The sequence below is a fragment of the Protobothrops mucrosquamatus genome, unplaced genomic scaffold (assembly GCF_001527695.2).
Source record: "Protobothrops mucrosquamatus isolate PMUCROS unplaced genomic scaffold, P.Mucros_1.0 scaffold1854, whole genome shotgun sequence".
Taxonomy (NCBI): Eukaryota; Metazoa; Chordata; class Lepidosauria; order Squamata; family Viperidae; genus Protobothrops; species Protobothrops mucrosquamatus.
The window spans coordinates 98,751-110,058 of NW_015387984.1; the positions used below are offsets into that span (position 1 = coordinate 98,751).

Here is an 11,308-nt window from a genome sequence, read left to right on the forward strand (position 1 = left end):
TGAAACACTAATGGACTGTAATATGTTTGTGGTTACAAATCTAAAGGCAGGTGCATCAACATTCGCGAAAAGCATTGCTTCATTAAAGATTAGTCTACTGCAACTGGGGCGAGAAACATATTTTGCTCTGACAGCTAAGCTTTGTCTGAGCAAATACATCAACGATCACCAGATGATAATGATTGGGGTCATAGGCCAATGGTAGGGTCATCTTTCTTACTACAATAAACTGTTCCATATTCTGTTCCCAGAGGAACTCGTTTAATAATTGTACAAATTAAGCGGGCATGCATATTATGTTGTGTTTTGTCTAACACGGTCTCCCTTTGTTCATCGAAGCAAAAAGCTATGCAGAGAATCAGAGTCAGCTGCATTGAATCGGATACTGAAAGTTTGACTTCTAGCTTTTGAGGTCTGACCAGGCAGATTTACAGACCAGAACTTGATTTTGAAAAAAACCCAATGGTCAGATTTCCAAATTAAGGGTTCAGCATCCAGTGTCCCTTTCTCTGTTTTCAGTGATAAGGTATATGTGGCACAGATATATTCTGGATCAGGGTTTCTCAAACTTGGCAACTTTAGGGTGGGTGAACTTCAACTCCCAGAATTCTCCATCTGTCTTAAACTAGCTAAGTTTGAGAAACTCTTCTCTAAGTGAGCCTGAATCCCTGCACTACCACTGAACTGACTATTTGGAGCATTAACAAAAATTGGCATTAGCTTTGCTCCCTATAAAATCTGCTCTAGCCAATAGAACAGCTGTACAAGCATGGATGGATCACACTTTCAGGAGGGGCAGAGGAAACGGAGGGCAAGATGAACATCTGAAAGGAGGGATTAGCATTGTGTCATGGGTGGAACCCTAGGCTCTCCTCCATTCTGGAAACATACTGAAAGGATCCCAATAGTGATATATTGATTTTGACATACTTAACATTTTAAAAAATTATTATCCAAAGATTATTGGCTCTGTAGACCTTCACGTCACGCATAAAGGGAGCCGAAGCTAAAATAGGATAATAGCCTTTAAATCCCCTTCTGTAACTACTCAGTTCTTCCCTGTCAGCAAGATTAACACGATCAACAGCAGCGGCTCCTTCCCCGCCCCTCTTTTCCATGCCTGCATCCCATCCTGAGTTTTAGTAACAACTGGAGTGAAGAGTGACTGGAGCGAAATGTGAGGCTGGCTGCTCTAGTCGCGAATGCTCTGAGCAGGAAGAAGCAGAGCAAGAAAGCCGTGGCAAGAAGCACATCTGAAAACCTGGGTGGTGGGCTAGAGAGTTTTTCACCCATGAGAAATTTCAGTGAAAAAAAGAAACTTTCCATCTCGGATGGAAAAGCACCCGAAACTCCACTGGAGTCTTCTGCAGAATGCAAGGCAGCCGAGCGCATAGACACTCAAGTGACTTCTCCCTATCGATTGGAGTTGTCCCAGGAAACTGAGAAGTACTTGGGTGAGGAAGAGGAAGAGAAGGAGGAAGAGCAGAAGAGACGCCTTTCAATATTTGCATTTGACCCCGCTTTTGCTTCTAGAACATTAGTTTCCTCCTCGGTGCTCAACATTAATGTTGGTGGACGAACCTACCATCTCACATACCAAGCAGTGGCCACCTATCCCACCACGCGCCTCGGTCGCTTGGTTACTTCCACCGATCGCCATTGCCAGCTAGGCCTCTGTGATGACTATGCGGCTCAGGGGGATGAATATTTCTTTGATCGAGACCCTGCAGTTTTCCAACTGGTCTACAACTTCTACGCTTCCGGGGTGTTACAGGTACAAAACGAGCTGTGCCCCAACAGCTTTTTGGAAGAGTTGAGCTACTGGGGGGTCCGTCTCAAATACACACCCCGCTGCTGCCGTATCTGCTTTGAAGAGAGATGCGATGAGCTGAATGACCAACTGAAAGTGCAGGAGGAGCTCCGTGCTCAGGCAGCCGTCCAGGAGAGTGAGGCTCTCTTCTGCCACATGCGCTATGCCACGCAACGGTGGCGCCTTTGGAACCTCATGGAGAAGCCCTTCTCTTCCACCATGGCCAAAGCGATGGGGGTTGCCTCCAGTTTCTTTGTTCTCATATCTGTGGTGGCCCTTGCTCTCAACACAGTCGAGGAGATGCAGCAGAAAGACAAAGCCACTGGAGAGCTACGGCCAGTGTTGGAACATGTGGAGACCTTCTGCGTGGCCTTCTTCACTCTAGAGTACATACTGCGGCTGCTCTCTACCCCTGACTTACACCGCTTTGCTAGTAGTACTCTCAATGCTGTGGACCTCATTGCTATTTTGCCCCTCTATCTTCAGCTGTTGCTAGAGCTTTTTATCGATGAGACCCAGACTGGCGGGCATGGGTCTCACCATGAACACGAGATTGAGAAAGTGGGACGAGTGGGCAAAGTAGGACAAGTGCTACGCATCATGCGTCTGATGCGCATTTTTCGCATCCTGAAGCTAGCCCGCCATTCCACAGGGCTCCGAGCCTTTGGCTTCACTCTGCGCCAGTGTTACCAGCAAGTAGGTTGTCTCCTGCTCTTCATCGTCCTGGGCATCTCTGCCTTCTCAGCCATGGTCTACACTGTGGAGCACGATGTCGTCAGCACAAACTTTACCAGCATTCCTCAGGCCTGGTGGTGGGCTGCCGTAAGTACCTGCCGTGCTCTTTGAGACCTGACCCTTGCTTCTAGCTCTTTATTTAGAAAAGCTGCTTGTTATGAAAGCAGCAGGATGTGCCCAGATTTTGAACATCTGTTCTGAATCCTTGGTTTTAGAGGAGATGTAAATGCAGACACCCCACCCCACTTCCCACTGTAAGCTTTAGTACGTCCATTTCAGTAGATCAGCCTGTAATCAGCGAAGCTTGGCTTGAACTGGATGTCTTTTTGTGGCAGCGTTCTACATGGGTAGTCTTCTTGCAGCACTCACGGCTACTGCATGAAAAAGAAGAGGAAAATAGAATAGAAAACATATTGGAAGCCTGAACTTTGCAGGGGTTTCTGTATGCTTTAAAAAAAAATATCAGAGGTTTCTATATGCCAACTGACAGCTAGCTAGTACTGATTTATGGAAACCATAAAGGTGGCTTCACCTAATAATGTACCAAGAATAAGTGAGATTGATGCCCACAAAACATGTAGAACTTAGAGCTGAAGCTGCTCTTTGAAAAATCAAGAGACAGGCAGATGCCAGAGGTGATCACAGATGACAGACACAGAAGCTCTTCAAGAGGTTCCCGAAACAACTGACAATAGACCAGAGTATGAGATGAGTTCTCTTTTTTATTTTTATTAAGCCAGTAACGATGGCCAAAAATAACAAAATGCGAAAGCTGGCTGGGTCACTGGATTGTAATATGATATGGAATTTATAATTTGTAGACCTATTGCTGAAATACAATAGAAGCTGCCAGTAGTGATGGATGAACATTTATTGTATTCCCAATAAATTTAGTGTCTTAGATAAACAACACCTGGACAAAGGTGTGTCTTGCAAATTTCTCCATGATCTTTTCTCTCAGTTGTTATTTGCTAAGTCGTCAGGGTTAATCAAAAATGGAAGGTGGAATTACCATCTTAGGTCAAGAGTTGGGTATGTGGATATTCTCCCGTATATCCAATGTTGGCTTTGCTCCGTGTGGTGCAATATGCATGCATCACATGTGATGGGTTTTCATTGAGGTATATATAGCTTTCTACATATACTTCCAGTGAGGAAAAAAATGCCTTATGTTACCTTGATTTACCCCTTGAATTGAAAAATAAAACTACATTTAAGAAAGTTCAGGAACACTAATAATGTCCAACAGGAAATGTAAATGGTTCCATAAACAGATGCATCCAAGGTGATTATAAAATTGGAGTGGCTCTAGCATCTATTCCAGAAGTTATCAAGCCAATTTAGGAATACATAGCACACTATGACACATCTGAAAAATATCTCCACTAATGTTTTTCCTTTGAAGGTAGAAAACAACAGTCCAAGTATGCACCATTGGTAATGTTTTGCTCAGATGAATGTGGGCTGAGTACGTGCTTATGATCATCCATAATCGGCTTAACAATATCAGCCAGAACCAGGGTACCAACCTAATAGAAAACATAATATCCTTGTGAATAAATCCTGAAGATGAATCGGTTTTACTCCATTCTACGGTAATACTTTGCTGGTGATGTTAAATAACACCTCTACAACATAACTTATTCTGCACATGAGTGGTATATACAAGCAATTCTTCCTCCAGTAATCTTGCTAGATTGCCTGGTGTAGCAGCTGAAGACAAGATTCTTCACTGACCGCAACACGCAATTGTGTTGAGCTTCATTTAAATGAGCCCTGACAACACTAGTTGTGACTTGTTAGATAACTGAGTACATGTTGTGAGTCCTTTCACATGTTCCTCTAGTACAGTGTTTCTCAACCTTGGAAACTTGAAAAAATGGGTGGACTTCAACTCCCAGAATGTTCCAGCCAGCCAATTTTGAGAGTTGAATTCTACTCATCTTCAAGTTACCAAGGTTGAGAAACATTGCTGTAGTATCAGACAGATTCATTCTCTGTAACACAGAGGTAGGGAACCTACTACTAAATTACAACTTGCACCAAATCCAATTATTATGCAGTGGTATTTCGGCAGCATCTGGAAACTCCGGGCATCCCAACCTTGCTACAATGCAAGTCCATACAGCTTCATAGACATCAAGTGGAAGCCATGACAGGTCCCATAAGCCATGACATAAGCCATGATGACATGGAATCATCATACCAATGATTCCAATTACATAATGGCTCAGTTGTGGTGCGGAAGATGCCAATTGTATAACATATGTCATTGAAATGATGATGTCACAACATCTATGGTATAACACACACACCCTCCATGGACTGTGCATAGAAGTAGAAGAAATACATATGGAGGAATAATTGCACAGATTTTTTTTTTAACCCCAGCTGACTTGTGCCTGGCTGGTTGAGAGGAGAAGGAACTAAATATCGTGCAGAAAAAATGATCGTGCTTTTTTTTCCCTCTTTACCAGTTCACATTCAATGAAGGTGAAGAAAAATGTATGTTCAAATTAGTTTTCAAAGGAGAAGTGGGGCTTACGTGAAATGTTTACATTGTGTTCCTGTACTTTAGCTATTAGCAAGGTGGCTAAAGGGCATCAGGGTCCTTTTCTCAGAGTATGGTCATCATTCTGGTTGATGGTTCCTGAGCTTCTTGGATTTCAGTTTCATAGGAAAGATAAAGATATGGAAACACCTCCAGTCCCAGAACGGGAGGGGTAAGGAACCTGTAGGCTTGAAAGACAGATAAAGAAATCGAAACCGCCTGCAGTAGCACCGAGGATTATCTCTAATCGCAAAGGTGCTTTTTCCAAAAGGCAACTGGACTTTCTTGGTTTTTCCTTTGAAAATGTTTCACTTCTCATCCAAGAAGCTTCTGGGATGAGAAGCGAAATGTTTTCAAAGGAAAAAAAACAACCAAGAATATCCAGCTGCCTTTTGGAAAAAGCACCTCTGGGACAACCGTGACTTGGATGATTGAGAATCTCCATAGATGGCTATCCCTAATCAAAATTAAAATTTCCCCAAATTCCTGAAAAAGGATAACCGGAGCCTCTTTCCTAGAAAAAGAACGGCCTTTGATCTGCTGCAAGGCACAATTCAAGCCTGCTTTAGAATAGCTAGTCTGACTGGCATTGGGCCACCCTTGTTCTTGCATTTCCCTGCACGTAGCATTGAGGAGCAGAGAGAAGCTCCCGCCCCAGAGTACGTACAAATATAATCACATGTATAATTCAGAGCAGCGTTTTTCTTGACGATCCGCTCTTCTACCCCAACTGTATGTAACATGAAAGACGATGAAATCACATCAAGAACAACAACGGAGAGAGCTATTTTCCTGCGCTCTCCAGGAAATCACATGAGTGAAAAATGCTGTTCGGTGACCGCTGGCTATTGTCAATAATGCCTCTCCCTTTCATCTGGTTGTTTATTTTCAGAGCTATTTCTCTGCCATTTACATCCAATTCCCGTGAGCCAATTTCCATTGGAGCCTCAGAATAATCACATTTCTCTCGGGTGCACCCTACAAGCAAATGCCCCTGGCTTTGCATCTGAAAAGTCATGCTCGTTATCAAGCATAGCAACAATCCCAACATTTATTTATTTATTTAAAAAAAAAAAAAGGATTTTCCCTATTTGCATTCCCCTTTAAATCTACATGCAAATCACCTCTGTGGGAGGATGTTCAGCAAGCTTCCTAAAGGCCAAGTAGCTGTGATGGTTTGACACGATAAAAACTGAGTTTGGTCTCCCCGGGAAAGCAGTAGATCGTTCAGAAATGATTACAGGAGATATATGCAGCGAATTGTGGGTTTTACTTTTGTGAAGGTATGTTAGACAATTTATGCTAGTGTTGAAGGAAAAGTCTTCATCATGGTTCAGTCCAAGCCAGGAATAAACAACATGGTGACTGCTTTAGAAAGAAGGTTGCAGTTTATTGAAGAAGAGAGCCAGACAAAAAGATGGCTCTGGAAGAAAAGAGAGAGAGCACATGTAGGGAGTGGTTTTTTATAACCTCTGGAGCCTTTTGTTTGAAGTTGTTCCTGTGGCATGAACTTTGAACTGAATCTGAGTGTGCCCTTTGGTATCTGTGGGTTAATCCTATTATGTCCTGTCTTAGAGTTTGGGTGGGGTATGTAGATTTTAGGTGTTTTTGTCTTCTTAATCTTCTAGCTTCAACCTTCCTGAATGGTTTATATCTGCATTTCTACAGAGCTGGTTTCTGCTTGGGGGAGGGAGACTTGGGGCTATTAAATAAACTGGGCATGCTTTTCTGCCTCTTAAATATTTCCAAAAATATTTCTTTCTCTGGGGTGGGGGCTGACTTCCCACACTAGGCTAAAGACTGGCTCAGCCCTGGATTGACTGTTAAGCAAAATAAGCATGTACAGGTAGTTCTCGACTTACAGCAGTTCATTTAGTGACCGTTCAAAGTTACAACGGCACTGAAAAAAGTTACTTATGACCCAAAAGTGCAGTATCACGTGGCAACTGGACTTCCTTGTTTTTCTTTCAAGACGTTTTGCAACTGGTTAATATTTATGACAGTCGCGGTGTCCCGGGGTCATGTGATCCACCTTTTGCGACCTTTTGACAAGCAAAATCAACGGGGAAGCCAGATTCACTTAACCACCATGTGACTAACTTAACAAATGCAGTGATTCACTAAACTGTAGCAAGAAAGGTTGTAAAATAGAGCAAACAAGTGTTTCACCTAGCAACATACATTTTGGGCTCAGTTGTGGTTGTAAGTCAAGGACTACCTGTACTTAGGGCACCAAGAGAAAGGGAACACCCCAGTGATTTTCCCCCTAGCTATCATGCCCTTACCTCTTTTGGCTCTACACTCAATTTTGGTTTTCAGCAGTGGCTGAGTTTTAGTGACAGGTTAGCAATGGAAAGGCTGAGGGGCATCATTTGCTGGGCCGTGCTTAGAGCCTCAGTGAACCTTAATCCTTTTTCACGGTCAAGAGTTACATTTTCTTATTAAGATTCAGCTACCAAGGCCTTCAGGGGACCAGATGTGTCCCATTCCTTTCAGTGAAGACTGATTCGTTTTGCCCTTTATCCTGGCTTCTGGCTGAGACTTACTTAAAAGCTTAATGCAAGAGATGTAACGATTTGTGTACATAGTTTAAAACAAAGCAAGCAGCTAGGTAGCAGTTTTTTGACACCACATTTTATGGGCAAAGGTTGAGGCGCAGGATACAAGAGCTTCAAAAACAAAGGAGGAAGCTAGTGGCATCATTCCTGTCCTAAAAAATATCAGATAATTAGGTTTCTGAAGACTTCTCTCAGGAACAGGCCCCAGACAGACCCCAAAGCTGAAGCCCAGCCATATTGTTAGATCTAACAATATGGGCTACCCCAGGAGATGAATTAAGAGTCTCTTTTAGCAGGCTTTTATAGAGATTACTCTATAAGGTAAAGTTCCAATGCAACAACATGGGACCCCTTTTTACCATTTTAATAATCTAAGAAAGGGGTTCTCAACCACGGGCCATGGACCCCCTTTAAATACTTTTGTGTCACCACTGACCATGGCCACAGATCCCCCCCCAAAGACTTAAGATTTAAATCATAACATTTTTATTCAAGCCTTCGCGGACCCCCCCTCCCGTGACAACATTGTGAGCCCTCCCCAGGGGTCTACCGCAGGATGAGAACCCCTGATCTATGATCCTCTGTCTAAAAGTCCACTTCTTGCTCTCCTGAATGATTTTCCCCACTCCTTTATTTACCTCAAGGTAAGCCTCTCTACTGTGGGATATGGAGACATGTATCCAGAGACCCACCTGGGACGGCTGTTTGCATTCCTCTGCATCGCTTTCGGGATCATCCTGAACGGCATGCCCATCTCCGTTCTCTACAATAAATTCTCAGATTACTACAGCAAGCTGAAAGCGTACGAGTACACGGCCATCCAGAAAGACCGAGGGAAAGTGGAATTCGTGCAACGAGCCATGAAGAAGATGTCAGAGTGCTACGAAAAGCAGTCAACCCCATCCCCAAACCACAGATACAATTAATACAGGTAGTCCTCGACTTAACAATAGTTCATTTAGTGACCGTTCAAAGTTACTAAGACACTGAAAAAAGTGACTTGCAGCCGTTTTTCACACAACCATTGCACGTGATCAAAATTCAGACGCTCAGCAACTGACTCATATTTATGACAGTTGGAGTGTCCTGGGGTCATGTGATCACTTTTGGTGACCCTCTGAGAAGCCTGATTCACTTAACAACCAAGTTACTAACTTAACAATTGCAGTGATTCACTTAACAACTGTGGCAAGAATGGTCGTAAAATGGGGCAAAATTCACTTAACAATAGATTCACTTAACTACAGAAATTAGTTAACGACTGCCTGTACTCCAGAAAGAGCAGGAGGAGGAGGAGGAGGAGGAGGATGGACTTAGAAATGGGACTAAATGCTTCATTTAAAAAGAGAGATTTGCATTCAGTTCGTCTCTCTTATTCGTTTGCTTAATAATGATTCCAACTCATATTCAAATAGCTGATAATGGCTTGGAATTGGGATCCAACAACGGAGTCAGTGAAGACGATGCTAAGAACCAAGATAAATCTTGGGCAATGTCACATGTTTGGTCTGCAGATAGATCTGTTAGTCCTCAACTTACAACAGTTTGCTTAATGACCATTACAGCAGCACTGCAAAAAGTGACTTATGATGTTTTTCACATTTATGACCGTTGCAGCATCCCCATGATCAAAATTCAGCCACTTAGCAACTGACTGATGTTTACAACAATTGCTGTGTCCCAGGGTCATGCAATCCCCTTTTGCAACCTTCTGACAAGCAAAGTCAATGGGGAAGCCAGATTCGCTTAACAACTGCAGGGATTCACTTAACAACAGGGGCAAAAAAGGTTACAAAAATAAGGCAAAATTCATTTAACAACAGCAACAGAAATTTGGGGGCCACTTGTGGTTGTAAGTTGAGGACTACTTGTATTAACATCCCTACTGGCGTGATAGATGTTTTGGAGACTATCATGCAGAAATGTGTTCATTTTACAACATATAATTTTGATTACAAAGAATAACAGTTGGAAGTAGTTTTCTTCTAGTTTTCCACAGTCCAACCGATCTGGAAAGCACCATGTTGAAGATGAGTTTAAATGAATGAGGAATGCCAAAATCTTCCAGATGTCCAGATTCACCTGTTTTACATATCCACATTCGTAACAATAATATTAGAGTCCAGACAGTTACTTCATTTTTCTTTATGAGTTTCTTCATCTTTCTTTACCATTTTCTGAATCTAGGGCATATGAAATTAGGTTCAGTTTGCCAGGGTAATTTTGAGAAATAGTTTTCTAAGTAATAAAATATCAACATTTGCTAATTGATGCCCATACATAACCTAAAGAATGATGCAAAAGTAGGGAGAGAGCGATGTAACAGCATGGGACATGCCAAATCAAATGTCCAGTTGAAATATAAAGAGCTAATACGTGTAATTTAGTAATCCAAATGCATAATTCACATAGCCTCCAAATAACAGCTGTAGCATAATTCACTTTAATTATTGATTTCTTTTGTTATATTTGTTCCTTGGCATCAAATGCATGCCACCTTTCCCTAGTTGGCACCTCTGCTTTTTTAAAAAAAACAATAAATTTTACCCAAAATTCCCAGCCAGCCTGATGTTTGGTCAAAGAGCAAACTGAGCATCTTGTAGAGTAAGGTTGCTCAAAGGATTGCTCAGGCCAGATGGGCTGTTGACTTCATCACATGCACTGGGCAGGGCTGGCAACTGAGCTTGGTGGCACCTTCTGGAATGGAAGACATTCTCCACCCCTTTGACGAAGTCAGTGCTGTAGCCTTCAAGAACAGCTTTAGTCTCAGAGTTGAGTCAGGGGGCGAATATTCTCACGTCAGACTGATGTCATTAATTCTGTTGAGACAATTTAAGATGGATAGATAGATGATGATAGATAGATAGATAGATAGATAGATAGATAGATAGATAGATAGATAGATAGATAGATAGATAGATAGATAGATAGATAGATAGACAGACAGACAGACAAACAGACAGATGATACAGTAGATAGATGTTATATGATAGATAGAATATACTGAAGCTTTTAGACATACTTTAGTAGGTAGGATAAAACCAATAGGGTAGATGGTAGAATTTTCTCCCGTTATTTTTGGATGGTGGGGGTAGTGTAGTTCATTCTCTCTCCCTCTCTCCCTCCCTCCCTCTCTTCCTCTCCCTCTCCCTCTCCCTCTCCCTCTCCCTCTCCCTCTCCCTCCCTCCCTCCCTCCCTCCCTCTCTCTCTCTCTCTCTCTCTCTCTCTCCTTTTCTTTTCTTTTTTCTTTCCATGCTAAATTTATTTAAAGGCTTACAGTAAATGTTCATTTACTTCCTGCTTCGAAATATTGTGTAACCACAATATCCCTTTTCAGTAATGTAGGTGGCCTTGAGGACCATAAAAAAGGGAACTAAGGCTCATTTCTGACACAAAGGATCCAATTCTGGAGTTACTGCTGAAGGAAATAATCTGGGCCATCCTCCTAGCTTTGTATAAAAACATGGCATCCAGACTCCTGGCTGGACAAACCACCAGGGAAGAATTACATTTATGTTGCAGTTACTGCCAGTATTCTTCCAAGATCAATTCAAAGTGCTGCTTGTTATCCTTAAGCCCTAAATGATGCTGCACCAGTTTGTGTCAGGAAATGCTTCAGGAAAAGTGAATCTGCTTCTCCAGGCTGGTCATTTG

General features: G+C 42.4%; 1 protein-coding gene across 1 annotated transcript; it reads left to right on the forward strand.

Moving 5' to 3' along the window:
* Window positions 1-1,291: 1,291 nt before the first annotated feature.
* KCNV2 (potassium voltage-gated channel modifier subfamily V member 2) lies at window positions 1,292-8,580 on the forward strand. Its single transcript, XM_015823385.1, has 2 exons — window positions 1,292-2,632; window positions 8,299-8,580. The coding sequence occupies exons 1-2, from the start codon at window positions 1,292-1,294 to the stop codon at window positions 8,578-8,580; spliced, it is 1,623 nt and encodes a 540-aa protein (XP_015678871.1).
* Window positions 8,581-11,308: the final 2,728 nt, after the last annotated feature.

Coding starts and splice junctions, on each gene's coding strand:
- KCNV2 (XM_015823385.1), top strand. CDS start 1,292: ATGAGAAATTTCAGTGAAAAAAAGAAACTTTCCATCTCGGATGGAAAA. Junction 2,633..8,298: donor AGGCCTGGTGGTGGGCTGCC/GTAAGTACCTGC, acceptor ATTTACCTCAAG/GTAAGCCTCTCTACTGTGGG.